The 15,992-nt window shown below is 36.5% G+C and overlaps 2 protein-coding genes and 1 non-coding gene across 3 annotated transcripts; all 3 read left to right on the top strand.

Moving 5' to 3' along the window:
• Positions 1–11,737: 11,737 nt before the first annotated feature.
• B0P05DRAFT_t3 lies at positions 11,738–11,819 on the top strand. Its single transcript has one exon. It is a non-coding gene; the product is annotated as a tRNA-Ser (tRNA).
• Positions 11,820–12,972: 1,153 nt separating this feature from the next.
• On the top strand, positions 12,973–14,897 carry B0P05DRAFT_521553 (uncharacterized protein; the record flags this gene model as incomplete). The annotated part of the gene is made up of 6 exons (XM_051575872.1): positions 12,973–13,013; positions 13,074–13,116; positions 13,180–13,636; positions 13,716–13,794; positions 13,867–13,982; positions 14,031–14,897. Exons 1-6 carry the CDS (start codon positions 12,995–12,997, stop codon positions 14,895–14,897), a joined length of 1,581 nt encoding a protein of 526 aa, XP_051439778.1. The 5' UTR covers positions 12,973–12,994.
• B0P05DRAFT_7729 (uncharacterized protein) lies at positions 14,841–15,974 on the top strand. Its single transcript, XM_051583856.1, has 3 exons — positions 14,841–15,404; positions 15,466–15,658; positions 15,818–15,974. The coding sequence occupies exons 1-2, from the start codon at positions 15,241–15,243 to the stop codon at positions 15,635–15,637; spliced, it is 336 nt and encodes a 111-aa protein (XP_051439777.1). The 5' UTR covers positions 14,841–15,240; the 3' UTR covers positions 15,638–15,658; positions 15,818–15,974.
• The last annotated feature ends 18 nt before the right edge of the window (positions 15,975–15,992 follow it).

Here is a 15,992-nt window from a genome sequence, read left to right as displayed (position 1 = left end):
CTTCTGAAGCCAATGATCATAGAGCAGTTCAAAAAAAAATGCTATTTTACATTCCTGATAGAGTGTGTTTGAACGATAATCAACGTCGAATCATCGGTATAGATGAACTTGCAGAAAAAGCCAAGTGAATTCCGAAACAGAGCAGTCCAGGACAGGATGGCCTTCCATACGAAACACTTCGTTTGATGATGCAGTGCCCCGCTATGCAATTTTTGATCTCTGAAGTTTATAACGTTGGATTGAATGGTATTCTTCCATCTTCTTGGAATGAATGGATCATGGTGTTACTTATTGAGAAAGGAAATTTATCCGACATGAAAAATCATTGTCCAATCACTTTAGCCAATACAGATTATTCAATTGTTGGATAGAAGAACAATGCAAGTTACTCTACAACTGATCAATCGGTTTCAACTTGGATTCGTGCCTGGAAGGTTTATTGCCGAAAATGGAACGATTGTTCAGACAATTATGGAAGACGCTCAGAAACGATGGATGGAAGTCCAAAGGAACAACGAAGAGACTATGATCTTGCATTGATGTTGGATCAGAAAGAAGCCTATGACAGAGTCAATGTAAACTATCTAAAACACATACTTTTGAAGTTTGGATTCCCTGAAAATATAGTAATAACAATTTTCCATCTTCTCTCCAAAAACTCAATCAAGATCAATGTTAATAGACACTTCGCTCGAATGGTTTACAAGAAAAGAGGAATCAAGTAAGGCAATCCTATCTCACCAGTATCGTATAATCTGGCTTTTGATTCCTTTCTAAAGTCTGTTCTTGAAGATAAGTTGATGAAAGGACACACGTTGCGATTAGCTCCAAGTTTTCTCCCATCAACGTCCATTTGGCCAACTAGGGTGTCTGCAAAGATACTATGCTATGCAGACGATACTATGGTGTTTGTTCATGATCCTGATGATCTGGTTCGAGTGCAAAAACATATCAAGGCCTATTGTCGGGTTTCTAATGTGTTGATCAATTATAACAAAATTGAAGCAGTATCACTATCAGGAAGAAATTCGTTTCGATTTTGGTCTAGACACCTGTTGCCGCTTCAGATTGAACGAATAACGTCAATTGATAACAGTCAGCCAACAATCTACCTTGTCTTTCCTTTGTTGCAATCTCTAGAGCAAGAACCACCTTTTTCTTTTGCTGACCTATTGGCCAAATTAGAACAACATTTCAATATGCATTCTGTAGGTAATCTGTCGGTATTGCTATCAATATTCCATCTTATCTGTGATTTTTCAAGCATCCGACCATTTCGGTATCGACTTTCAGCTGGATAGAGTGCCAATCAGAACATTACTACATTTTCCTCTGATTAGGATGTTCTCGGACTTGCCTTCCGGCCATTGACTTTATCGTTATCAAAAGTTACCCGCTATGGTCTTTTTCAAGTTTGATAAGAATACTCGTCGGCTTCGACTGAAGGTATGCACAGAGTGCATTACGTTTCTATTTCTATGTCACTCGCTCTATAACGATATTCTGGCCCGACATCGCGCTCGTCTTAAGTTTTTTTTTAATCCCATACATTTATAACAAATTCGATCCAGTAAACGTTGAAGAGAATGATCAAACAGTGGTAAACCAATTGCGCGCCTGCTCACTCTGAAATCAATACACTTCAAAGGCATACAGCATGCATAACTATACCAGTGCTTTCAATACTCGACTACACCTGCCATCTAAATTGATGAATCTTCTATGGTCTTCCCCTATGCCACTGCCTTCCAGAATTCTATGATTCAGGGTGATTAACAAGAAACCACCCACAAGATTACAACTATTTAAAATTAATCAAATTGTGGACTGCAACTGAAATAAAGAAAAAAAAGACTGACTGAATTGATCGCCAAAGCAAAGATGACTTGTATGGGATAAAGAAAGGATCAATGAGTACACAAAAAATATTAGGTTTCTTATGCACCATTCCCTATCAAACACGTTCACAGAGTACCGGATAGAGAGGGGGATGGTTCATATAACTGTGGCTAGGAAGGGGCAGTCCTAAAAAAAATACAAAATGCATAAATGTATTAATGGCAAACATTCTGTCCACTGCAAAGAAAAGCATTTTGAGAATATAAGTGCTATCAGTTTTTTTAATGCCTCTATTCTTTTTACGTTGTTCTATAATTTTCTTTATTAAAACAAGTAAATCATTTATTTTTGGATGTGCTTGATAAATGACTGGTTTCTTCATGTGATAGATAAATAAAAACATGTTTGTGAAATGTAGTCAATTGATAAAACATCTTTTATAAACTTTTTCATAAAATGACTACAATTACTTTCTCTTCTTCAAGAAACTGTATATTCGTACAAAAGCGGTTGCCTTTGGAGTGGATGGGAGTGTTCTCTAGCCTTTCCCTCTCTGCGAACATGTCCGATAGATGGTGATCCCTAAGAAAAAAGGGTTGGTGCGTAAGAAGTCTGAAAAAAATATACTTTAATTTAGTAAGTGGCTACAGTTGTCTGCTTTGCTCCCAAGATTAACGGAAACAGCAAGGTCAAAAAATCCAACTTGGCCTAAATGGATGGGATTGTCTTCTGTATTGGTTGTTTCTCTTACAGCCACCAATTAATCAATCTCTTACCTCCCAATCTTGGCCGTATAGGCCAATATTATTGATACTTTATGAACAAGACTATCAGTTCAGGCCAATTTTTTCGCCACCGTGGAAATCAAGAAAGCGAACATTGGACTGCCTGGAACAAGTGATGCTGTATGTTAATGCGCACTGTTGTGATGTAAGAGAGAAGATAAAGACAAAGAAGTCGATTAGAACTTGTATAGGTTTATTATTCCCAAAAAATATATATTTTCTGTTTTCTAGCTGTTGTGAACATATATGAATTCATATGCATAGATCAATAAATGATGATCATGGCAAAAAACCAGATCACATCTATGGCAATTGCAATGGATCTATAGTCACTGACATTCACTCATTCTACTAGAAGTACTACATCATCCTCATAGACAGAGATTATGAACCTAGTGACTTTGTTATTATTAATGGCCCTCATAAAGTGACAGTTAGAGCTGACAAATACATTGGCATTGGTATTTGACAAATATGTAATAGTTTATTCAAGTTCAGGTCAGATCATGTACTAGTGGCTGAGCTGACAACTTCCTCTAAAGGCATTTCTCTTCATTGCTCCTGATCTAACAAATCAATCCGTAGTCAAGAAGCTAACCCAAAACAATATTTTGACCGAGAAGAAAAAGTATAAATACCTTGACATTTTATAGCAATTGAAAGATAACATTTTTCTTGGAGAAATAAAAACCTATACAAGTTCTAACGGACTTTCTCTGTGTTCTTACCTTTTCTCTTATTGAATATCTACTCTCTCTTCATCTCACAACACTAGCTCTTCATTCTCTAGGTATTTATACATGAAGAGATGTCGAAGTAATAGTAGGGTTCATGCAAATGACTGAGTCTTTATTATCATAGACTACTTTAAATTAATTAAATAATGTAAATTATGGATCTCGGTTATACGTCTTGATCTATTAAAAGATACATTGTCTTATTTAGTACAAGAGGTTCTTCTATGTCTATTTCTGATGTAAATTGATTATGATATATTTTAGTATGTAATTGAAGACTTATTTAATGTCAGATCATCACATGTATATAGATTCTATATGTTCACAACACAAATAAATGATAAAATACTCTACATAAGCCTATTTTTATTAGGGATTAAATACATTTGTATTGCTCTTTCTTCCCTATTGCTTTCGTATGAATATCGGCTATCACAAAAACTATGTTACAACCCCTCCCAGATATGTATCTCAAATCCACTATTCCATTCTTTAGTAAAACATAAAATATAAAATAACTTAGCGTCTACAAACCCAATGTAGGTGCCCAAACATTACACAAAGGAACCCACAATTTCTTAGCCGAAATAAAGACTAAAAAAACTCAACCATTGATTGACTATTAAAATCTTAAAATAAAGAAATTGGTTAAATAAAACAAAACAGATCACGTGACTGTAATATTTTTTACTAAAATATATATTTTTATTTTCAAATTGAATGTCGAGTCGAATTTGGTTACGAAGCACATTGCAAGTAATACACAACTCATGCAAGAACTGCCGCTAGAACTAGAAATGAAATTCCGAAAAGAAGCAAACGCAAAGAAAAGAAGAAGGTTCTCACCTAACATAAAACGAAGCAAAGAACGAAGAAAAAGAACCAAAAAGGATACTTAGCAAAACATTGATATTAGTTAATTATTAGCAATTATATTTAGTATATTATTTTATATTTCATGTCTTCAATTACTAATTACGTACTAGTACAAATAACTAGAAAACATATAAATAACCCACATAATCTAAAGAATAAAAGGTATTCAATTTTTGATTAGTGATAAAAACTACTTAGTTTAAATAATTTCCTTTTTGGGTCTACTTCTTTAGAATCAAGAGTTAAAGAGTAAACCTAAAATAATATCTCTTGGTCACGTGATCTTATTGCAGCTATAAACATCCGTAACAAGACGCAAAATTTACATGAATGACAACTCCCTCTTTTTCCCTTTGTGTTTACCTTGAACGACGAGACCAACAAATAAAAGAGATAAACCAATAATTAACAACAGAAGACTGTAAAGACTATTGTAATTATAGAGAGATAGACACAAATAGAGAGATTATAACCTTAGGCACAGTTCCTTCAAAAGACAATGAAGATATATGTAAAATAAAATTTATAAAAAAAATTCGATTTTTAAGATTAATTTCTTGATATTTTTTATTCCTTCTAAAGTTCTTTAAGCTTTTATACTTTCTTTAGAATAAATTTCTACAAAGACAATTGCTTGTCATTAATCTAGAACAGATCAAACTTGCCCAAAAAGCAATTACGTTTGAAATGTCAAACAGGAGAACAATTAATACAATTAAATTATAAAATTCAACAGATTCAAACTGAGATGAACTGTCAAATACAATAAACAAAATAAAACAAAATAAAATACACAATTAAATCACAGCAACATATCATGAAACAAAATACGGAAGAAGTAGGACAAATAAGGAACCAAAAAAAAGTACAACAATTGAGACCCAGACCCAACAATTGACACACCGATCAGTAGTTTTGACTCGAATCTGATTGGGTCTGACAGAAGACAGAACCATTGGCTGAAATCTTTGGAACACCATTGTACCATCAGACCTAGACCAAATCACACCAAACTTTGTATGTACTTTAAGGAACATCAGAGACATGCACCATTCCAATTTGAAGATTTGTTAACATAATAGAATCACCAGAAAAACCGCGAAAGAGAACGAAGAAGCGAACCAAAACAAACATGCACACATGACACGTACCGCCCCCCGAGCAAGGAGTTCTCTTTTAAAATTCAACCGCCGTATCCACCATTGAATACGCGTTTACTCTTGAGTTCACCCACCGTTGAAACTGTTCATTTGCTTGCGCCACCAGAACGTCAGGAACCATATGCTTCGCCTCACGATGAAACAACTTCAAACGATCACCATTTACTGCATGCTTCAAACGCAAACTGTTCTTCCCAGTAAGATGATAAGTACCAGACTTGCTGTTCACAGACAAAACAGTGTACGGACCCTCCCAACGGTCACCAAACTTCGAGTCTTGAACAGCCACCTTCAACAACACTTCTTCACCAACCTCAAAAGGTCTTCTAAACACCACCTTGGCATCATATCTACGCTTAGACATCTTCTTGCGCTCATCAGACACCAATCTTGCTTCTTCACGCACCTTCACTAACTGGTCTTGAATCAATTCAATACGCTCCGCCAGTTCTTGTTGTTCCTCTCCTTCCGCAAAGTCTAAACGAGGCGCAACCCAAACAGCAGGAGTCCTGAATTCATAACCAAATAGGAGATAACTTGGCGAAAACCCAGTACCAACATTCTTTGTAGACCTTAAGACCATCAAAGCAGCATCCAAGTACAAATCCCACTGATCAATCTTGCCTTGATCACTAGCCAGTTTTGCCAACACAGAACACAGCGAACCATTCAACCTTTCACACATACCATTAGCTTGCGGTCGATAGCTAGTAGTCATGATATTTTTACAACCCAACTTCTTCAGGAAATGATGAACATACGTAGAAATGAAGTTTGCACCTCGGTCACTGAGAATATATTGAGGTACCCCAAAGAACTTGCAGAAACTAAAATAGAATTCTCCTGTAGTGTTTTCATCAATATCGGGAACAGCAAGAGCAACCGGATAACGAGTAAGATGACATATACCCGTAAGAATATACCGATTATTTCGAGCAGTAACACTCAAAGGACCCACAGCGTCGACACTCACCATAAAAAACGGGTGTCTTGGAGTTTTCACAATCGCACCAGGGTTGGACCTTACCGCCTTGACCCTTTCTCGAAACTGACATGTTTCACACGTCTTGACCACCGTAGTAACCATATCACGAGCATCCTTCAGAACATAGAACTTGACAACCTTGTCTAGCGTATTCAGAATTCCCAGATGATTCTCTTGATGTATCTCTTTAACCTTCTCCAACGCATTAGCTTCATGTAACAGCTCTCTGCCCGAGTTTTCTTCCAAGAGACGACCATCAACAGCAATCACCAATTTCTTACACTGATACCTGACCCGTTGTTTCACCTTTTCATCAGCATCTTGTGGATATGAACCATTCGTCAAAAAGTAGTACAAACTGAGAAACCACGCAAAAGAAATAGCCATTGTGTCAACAAATACAATTAAATAAAACAGAGGTAAGTCTTATTTAAAGGGAACCAAAAGTCAACTTGAACCACCAACACAAAACCGAAACACAAGTCTCCACCAACGATAAAATGATTCTTTGGATTATAGAAACCTTTTGGATATTGGATAATTTTTCAATTCTTGGATCTTGGATTTAAGAAACTTTTGTTTTTTTTGGATCTTGGATTTAAGAAACTTTTTGTTTTTTTTTGGATCTTGGATTTAAGAAACTTTTGTTGATTCTTTTTTGGATCTTGGATTTAAGAAACTTTTGTTGATTATTTATTTAAGTTTTTTAACAATGCGATATTTATACTTCTACAACTAAAGTTACACTACGTTTTTTTTTTTTTTTTTTTGACAATTAAATTAATTATATAAACACTTGAAACAATAAGTCCCTTAGACTATTTTGAGTACATCTTCACCGCAATCTAACCTGTCCTTGAATTCTTCAATGGAAATAGATCTAGACAATGGATCGGCTAGATTATCCTCGGATCTTTTGAAAATGATGTCAAATTCGTAATCCAGAACAGCGGCACTCCAACGATTCAACTTCATAGTAGACTTTGACGGCTTGAAAATATGCACCAGACTAATATGATCAGTTACCAACAGAAAACGACGTCCTTTCAGCAGATGTTTATAAGTAAACAGACCCCAAACCAGAGCGAGACTCTCCAATTCATGAATATGGTAGCGGGCTTCAGGACCACGTAAACCACGAGAAGCATAAGACACCACTCTCTCATTTGCACGAGTCTTTGGATCATCACATTGGGACAACACAGCACCCAAACCTTTGTGGCTAGCATCCACAGACAACACCTGATATTTCTCCTTATCCGGGAAAGCTAAGATCGGAGCAGAACAGAGAGCCTTCTTCAAAGTATCAAAAGCATCTTGTTGATCATTACCCCAGACAAAAGGTACATTCTTTCTCGTTAACTTGGTCAGAGAAGAAGCAATAGACCCATAACCTTCAACATACTTGCGGAAATAATTACACAAACCAAGAAAACTTCTCAAAACAGCCACGGACGAAGGCACCTCAAAGTTACGTATCTTGTCTACGTTTCTTGATCCAGGGGAAGCACCTTGACTACCGATACAGTGGCCCAAGTATTCAACTGAGTCGCGGCCAAAGAAACATTTCTTGCGCTTCAACTTGAGATTCGCTTTTTCACAAGCTTCAAATAACAGACGTAAATGATTAGCATGTTCATCCATACTCTTGCTGTACACTAAGACGTCGTCCAAAAATACTAAGACGAATTTACCAATATAGTCCTTGAAAATACTAGACACCACCTTCTGAAACTCAGAGCAACCACTAGAAATCCCCATAGGCAATACTTTGTACTTGAACACACCCTTCTTGGTAACAAAACCAGTCAATTCAGCATGATCTGGGTTAAGCGGCAATTGATGATACCCAGACGTACAATCACAAGTACTAAACACCGTAGCATTAGCAGTGGCTTCAGTCAACTCGGCTACAGTAGGTGTAGGAAATTGAGTACACAAAATCATCTTATTCAATTTTCGATAATCAATCACAGCACGCTTCTCACCAGAGTGCTTATCCACCAGGAAAGCAGGAGACGCAAACAGTCCTTCACTTGGTTCAATTAAATCTAGAGCTAGCATTTCCTCAACATAGTTGTCCATGATTTCTTGCTCATGCCACCCCAAACGAAAAGGCCTACTTGTTACTGGTTCCCAACCTTCTTTCAAATGAATGTCCATTTGATACCCCTTGATCTTCGTCAAACCAGTCACCTCAGAGAAACAGTGTTTGAATTCTTCAACAACAGGCATCAATAATGGATCAACACCATCAGTTACATTACCACCATTAAACCCACTAGACCTGGATTCACCTTCAACGCCAATAGGACCCAAGCCTTCTTCAAACGTCTCTGTATATTTTTGCGAAGCCTCAACATGATACACCTTGCTTGAAGACACAGGCAAATGAGTGGTGTAACACTGCAACTTCACCATCCCACTTGTAGACGGTATACGAATAGTAGACTCAGACAAATTAATTTCAATACCGTATGCTTGAAACCAAGGAACACCGAGCAAACAGAGCTTGTCATTCTTGTCACCTTCGTCTTGTACACACATATGATCCGGTCGCACCTTACCAGCTACAGAGATTGGTACATCCATGACCACATTGCTCTTGCTTGGCGCCTTCTTATTATTGAACCCAACCAAATGCAAACTATCACCATTTGGTACTAGACCCAAAGCATCAACCAATCCTTTAGAGATCACCGACACACTTGCCCCAGTGTCAAAGATAGCCTCAACAGCATTACCATTGATAGTCACCACACCACGCAAAGGAGAGCTGACCTTCATTCGATTCAAATTGTATGGATATCTATACACCGACTCTGTTTCACTCAAAGCCAAATCCGCTTCATCAGATACCATCACCAACTCCGAGTCCAAAGAAACATCAGAACCATAACCAGACATACCAGAATCTCCAGAATCATAACCAGCAGAATCACTTGACGAGTCATTATCCACTACATTAATTCTAGCACCAACATTCATTCTTTCTACCGCAGCAGCTAAATGTCTCTTTGCCCTCTTTGGTCGCTGCAGCCTCAAGTCTTTCAGACCATCACTAACATCCCTAGCAGCACTTTGGTCGATAGCTAACCAATCCAACATTGAAAGACCAGCGTCTAAACTCCTCAAAGTGTCCCAAACATTCAAGGTATTAGTCTTGACAGGTAACCTACGAGGTTTTGACCGCTTTTTCCTGGACTTGACCACAGGACCAGCACCACCAACAACCGGAGGAAAAACATTTTCACCCCTAACAGGAGCAGCAATACCATCAACTGCAGGAACAAAAGCACCATTACCAACTGGAACCGGCATAGTCATGACTACATCACCTTGATCCACCGCTTTACCCTTATTACCCCGCTTATTCGGCGTATCAACTGGCACAGCAGACACAGGTCTCTTCACACCGTAAATCTCGTTAACACCGTTGTCATTCAGGGTATCAACCAAGTTCACCGACTTGTCATTTTTCTTTAGAGGATTTTCACCATTACTACGAGTACCAATCACCTCCTTTAAGATCGGTACTCCTTCTCTTTTCCCTGGCTTTCACCAGAAAAGTTTGAAGACCCATTACCAATGGGTATAGCATTACTACCACTTGCAACCCCAGACCCAAAATTGTTCTTTTGCAAGAACTCCGGACACTCAGGCTTCTTATGTCCTTCTTTATTGCAGTAAAAGCAGACCAAATTACGACGAACAGAAGCGACACCACCAGTATTACCACGAGTACCATTTTGAGCCACACTGTTAGTTAAGTTTACCAAATTAATGCTCAACCTTTCTAACTTGTCCACCAAAGAGAACATACTGGACATAGAAGCAGCATCCGATACAGAACCACTTGCAACCGAAGGAGCAGACACAGGAAACTTAGGGACTACAGTCTCCACGGGCTCAAAACCAATAGTACTTGCGTACTTGACCAAACTACGCTCAATCTGCATAGCCTTTACTTTCGCCTCTTCAAAAGTCACTGGTGCACCTTCTTTTTCCACCTCAAAAGCAATGTTGGGTTTAATAGCGTTAAGAAACGTACGCACTTGCAAACTCTGCGATTTGTTGTCTAAAAGCATGAACAACTCTTGCATCTTGAGTGCAACATCATCCACTGAAGGGTATTCAGCACCTTGTCTAAGACCTTGTACTTGACTCCAAAACTTATCCTCTTGATCATACAAATATTGCTTCTTAAAAGCACTCACGAAGGCATCCCAGGTAACTGTATTTGCACCAACCACGTTGAACCAAGTCTCTGCTTTACCAACAAGCTTGTCACTAGCGACGAACAACATTTCTTCATCACTCAAACCTCCTGAGACCTTCAACCTTTGCATACGATTGACCCAAACCAAAGCAGAATTACCATCACCTTCACCAGAGAACTCTCTAGGCTCATTCATGAACCTCATACCAACACCACGTTTAGTACTTGAGTTTGCTTCTTTAATAGACATAATATAACTTGAGTAATAATACATGTTAGAACACATATATGATCTGGTTGGCCGGACCACTTGACAACTCCCTCTTTTTCCCTTTGTGTTTACCTTGAACGACGAGACCAACAAATAAAAGAGATAAACCAATAATTAACAACAGAAGACTGTAAAGACTATTGTAATTATAGAGAGATAGACACAAATAGAGAGATTATAACCTTAGGCACAGTTCCTTCAAAAGACAATGAAGATATATGTAAAATAAAATTTATAAAAAAAATTCGATTTTTAAGATTAATTTCTTGATATTTTTTATTCCTTCTAAAGTTCTTTAAGCTTTTATACTTTCTTTAGAATAAATTTCTACAAAGACAATTGCTTGTCATTAATCTAGAACAGATCAAACTTGCCCAAAAAGCAATTACGTTTGAAATGTCAAACAGGAGAACAATTAATACAATTAAATTATAAAATTCAACAGATTCAAACTGAGATGAACTGTCAAATACAATAAACAAAATAAAACAAAATAAAATACACAATTAAATCACAGCAACATATCATGAAACAAAATACGGAAGAAGTAGGACAAATAAGGAACCAAAAAAAAGTACAACAATTGAGACCCAGACCCAACAATTGACACACCGATCAGTAGTTTTGACTCGAATCTGATTGGGTCTGACAGAAGACAGAACCATTGGCTGAAATCTTTGGAACACCATTGTACCATCAGACCTAGACCAAATCACACCAAACTTTGTATGTACTTTAAGAAACATCAGAGACATGCACCATTCCAATTTGAAGATTTGTTAACATAATAGAATCACCAGAAAAACCGCGAAAGAGAACGAAGAAGCGAACCAAAACAAACATGCACACATGACATGAAAAAAGTGTCAGTTTGTCCGAGTGGTTAAGGAGTAAGACTTGAAATCTTATAGGCTCTGCCTGCACAGGTTCGAACCCTGTAGCTGACGATATTTTTTCCCTATCTATGTTTTATAGGGCGTTTAGTGCTGCTGTTTGTCAGTACATATGCGGACAGTTTTTTTTATGTTGGACTGCTGACAGGGCGTCTGAACCTTCGGTTTACATAAGCAAAACTTTTCCGTTAGTGATACAGTATTTCTACTTCAAGTTCAGACGATGTTAATTTTTTTTTGGACGAATCAAAATTATTTTTCAGATGTTTAGCTTACCTTTTTTGGACGAAGTAAAAAAAGAAATTAGACAAATGAAAATTAGCTGTAAGACATGTTTTAAAATAAGATGAATTGCTCATCTAATTGTGGATGCTCAAGATAACAATTTCGTTTTTTGATGGTTTTTTTTAAATTACTGAAACAAAATGCTTATACAGTATATTTTCAAGAGCTTTTTTGTAGCAAACAACAAGTGGAGAATGGTTGATATATAGTTCAGTGCTATACATGCAGTGTCATATACACTTGCAATACAGGATTTTAGTCTGATTCGACATGTCAACGCTGTTAAGAATATTTATGATATTTTTATTTCTGCTGTCCAAAAAAAAAAATAACGCTCTCGTGCCTATCCTAATGGGCATTATAAAAAACCTCTTTATACAACCGTACGTGTACATTCAGTTATTACTGACTTGTTCAGAAAACAGTTGATTCTATATACATATTTCCTAATTTAAGACAACTTTATTGAATTGTTAGTAATACATCATCGATTTGGGATATTCAAAAGATAACACATACTTAAGAGTGTGCTTTATATGTGATGTTGTGACCTTACATAAGTTATAAAAAGTTTTTTCGAGAGAAAAGAATGTATATTTAACATGTCACGTCAAAGCTCATATTTACTATATTCTGATTTGGTGGCAATGAATAAAATAACCAAAAAATCCATTTTTTTTTCATTTCTTTCAATTATATACTATATAGTGTAATAGCTTTCTTCTAGCCAATACTATCTATTATATTCCAAATACGTAAAAAATTGAAAAAAATGATGAAAAGAAGTGGAAAACAGTCTGATAATGGTCGTGGAATCAATACTGATAAAGTCGAATATTATAGTAAATAGATGAAATCCCATTGACCACACTTTTTCTGATACAACAGAAGAAACCGAACAAGAAGTTACTGAAGATAATTCAGATGAAGATTTCCAACCGATTATGTATAGAAAAAGAACTAGTACGTCTTATTACATGATCTTTATGTACAGGTCTAATCTAACTTTTCATATACGTAAAGAAAACACGCCGTATAGTTCTGAAAATAAAAAGACTAAAATAATGTGGTCCATACCTCTTCTAATACAAGTGCTACTGCTAGCTCAAGCTCCATAATAATCCCCCAGCTCTTCAGCAGTCAAACCAAGCTCTTCAGCAGTCAAACCAAGTTCTTCAGTAGTTGAATCAAGCTCTTTAGTTGCTGAATCAAGCTCCTCCAATTCAAATGTTGCCAATTCAAGCTCCCCAGTTTCTGAACAAATTAAACAAGTGATCACAATCAAAACGACTATTCAAAATATTTGGAATCAGGATCATGTACGACCTTTATACGATTTAGTCGACAATGTCAATATACTAGTTTTACATACTTATAGTTTCTCAAAATACATATTTTTGGAGGAGCTAAAGAATAGCATTGACTTCAGCTTGGCAGATTTTGTAACAAAGGAGTTTTTCGTAGAGGTGTTTCTGGCTCTGATCATTCGTCGTAATGTTCCTGGAAAGGTAAAAGATAGAACCGCTATCTATCGTGAATTGATATCTCGTCACAAATCATCGTATTTTGAAGATGCTCAATACTCCGTTTGAGATAAAATACGCGCAACAGCTCGCATTGTACGAATGTACTAAAATTAATACGGCTTACCACAATAATATCAAGGCACATTTTGGTAACAGATTGCGTATGTTATTGAACATGCTTTCTAAAAAAGAAGAAAAGATACTCAGTCTCGATCATCGTATGAAAGCTGTAAATGCCACGAAACAAGCTGTAAATGCCACGAAACAAGCTGTAAATGCCACGAAACAAGCTATAAAAGAAGCCCACCGAAAAGAAGTATTTGAACCCCTTAACAAAATGAAATTCGCTGTATCAAAAAAAGAAATTCCTTCTTCGGACGTCCTGGATGAAAAAGCATTATCATCTGTAAGGGACTTACTATCAACTTACCCAAACAACTACAAATTCGAAAAGAATTCTATCTATTATGATGTTAAAGCTCACCCAGAGAAGCATTTCAATGCTTTCTACAAGATTGCTAAACTTCTGGAAACTGAAGCAGCTAAAACATTTAATTGTTTTCCAATCAAAACATCGTTTATACCATCCTACATTACTCTGGATTCCAAAATAGTTCATCATCACATACTGAAGCAGAAAACTTCCTTCAAGGCGGAACAAAAGTTTGAGATTTGGAGCAACGTCGTTAATTTAAACAAGAAATCATTCAAACCTCAAGGACTTAATAAATCTCTACGATTTCAGGGTACCATTGAAACTGATGGTATTTGTGCTTCAGTGTTAAAACAGAATATCACCACGGGTAAAAAGCAGCCAAGAATGAATAATAAGAAGACAGATACTATCGACGAGGAGTATGTCGAAAATATACTACCTGCTACACTGAAGGAAAACCAAGGCAAATACGTTTTAATTGACCCTGGAAGACGAGACCTTATGTTTTGCATGCAAGAGTCAAGTACGAAGGAGAAGCCCCAAATTCTAAAATATACAAAAATCACTAGAAATAAGCTGACTAGACATAACAAAATATTAAGCAAACAAAATACGCCAGAGTTAGTAAAAATCGCCCAACTCATTTTGTCTAAAACCGTATCTTCTTCAGTAGACATTACAAAATTTAGGGATTACATCAAAACCAGAGCCTCTGTCACACATGTATTAACGAGATATTATGGAAATGAAACAATGACGATCAATGAATCATATTTCCCTGGATCTGTCACGGAATTCTCAATACGACGAGGATGTTTATACTATGGAGATTTGTTTGTTATTATCCGCAACCGAAAGACACTACTAGTACCACTACTGATTTGAATTTGTATGCGACTTATTTGGAAATCATGTTAAAACAAAAGCACATCGCACAGCGTCTGACTGCAACAACAAAAAACTCACTAAATGCACTGATTAGTAACATGTCCTTAAGTAATGAAGATAATGGGTTAAAACACAAAGCAAGCACACAATTAGAAAAGTTGCGACTGTTACCTTTCAGAAAGATAAAATTCAACAGCAAGCTCTATCACGATCAAAATGATGCCAATTTGGTTCAACGGCTAAAGCTAAAGTTTGGAAAAACTCGATTTTAGTGATAGGTAATTGGTCTGCTCCGAATACGAAATTCCAGGAGCCCACAAGAAGTAAAGGCCTAATCAAAATGTTGAAGAAGGCAGGATTTACTGTTCTTTTAATCGACGAGTTTAAAACGTCCTCATATTGCCCTACTTGCGAAAGCGAACTGGAGACATTCAAGACTGTTGTCAACCCTCGCCCATACAAAAAAGCCGATGCACCAACTGTTGAATGTCACGGTTTATTAAGGTAGACGATAATAATAATTGTAGAATGGAGCTATTAATGACTATAACCACTGGATTATTAGATGTCAAAATCTTAAATGTCTTGATAACGGCGAAAAACAAAGAAGAAAACTCTGGAACCGGGACTTGGCCGCAGTGCTGAACTTTAAGAAGATAGTTGAAAGCTTACGAGAAACTGGTCGAAGACCAGCAATATTTTGCAGAAAAAACACCGAAACTATCCATCAAGGTTAACGCTTTGGTTATTTAATGCAGGTACCTACTTTTGAATTTAACATAACAATCGTTTTCCGTAACTAAATTTTCATTTGTCTAATTTCTTTTTTTACTTCGTCCAAAAAAGGTAAGCTAAACATCTGAAAAATAATTTTGATTCGTCCAAAAAAAAATTAACATCGTCTGAACTTGAAGTAGAAATACTGTATTGATTTACTAGAAGATTGTAGCAAAAATCATTAAGTTTCATATGACATCAGAGTTGCAAGAAACCTAAAAACTGTTAGAACAGTAGCGTCAATAGAATTAACAACAAGGTTTAGCTAGATCTAGTCTAAAATAAAATAAGATTTCAATCAAACTTGTTGCTCTT

The sequence above is a fragment of the Gilbertella persicaria genome (assembly GCF_025201335.1).
Source record: "Gilbertella persicaria strain CBS 190.32 chromosome Unknown B0P05scaffold_1, whole genome shotgun sequence".
Classification (NCBI taxonomy): domain Eukaryota; kingdom Fungi; phylum Mucoromycota; class Mucoromycetes; order Mucorales; family Choanephoraceae; genus Gilbertella; species Gilbertella persicaria.
This window is presented reverse-complemented; position numbering and strand designations above follow the sequence as displayed.

Coding starts and splice junctions, on each gene's coding strand:
- B0P05DRAFT_7729 (XM_051583856.1), top strand. CDS start 15,241: ATGTTGAAGAAGGCAGGATTTACTGTTCTTTTAATCGACGAGTTTAAA. Junction 15,405..15,465: donor GAATGTCACGGTTTATTAAG/GTAGACGATAAT, acceptor CTGGATTATTAG/ATGTCAAAATCTTAAATGTC.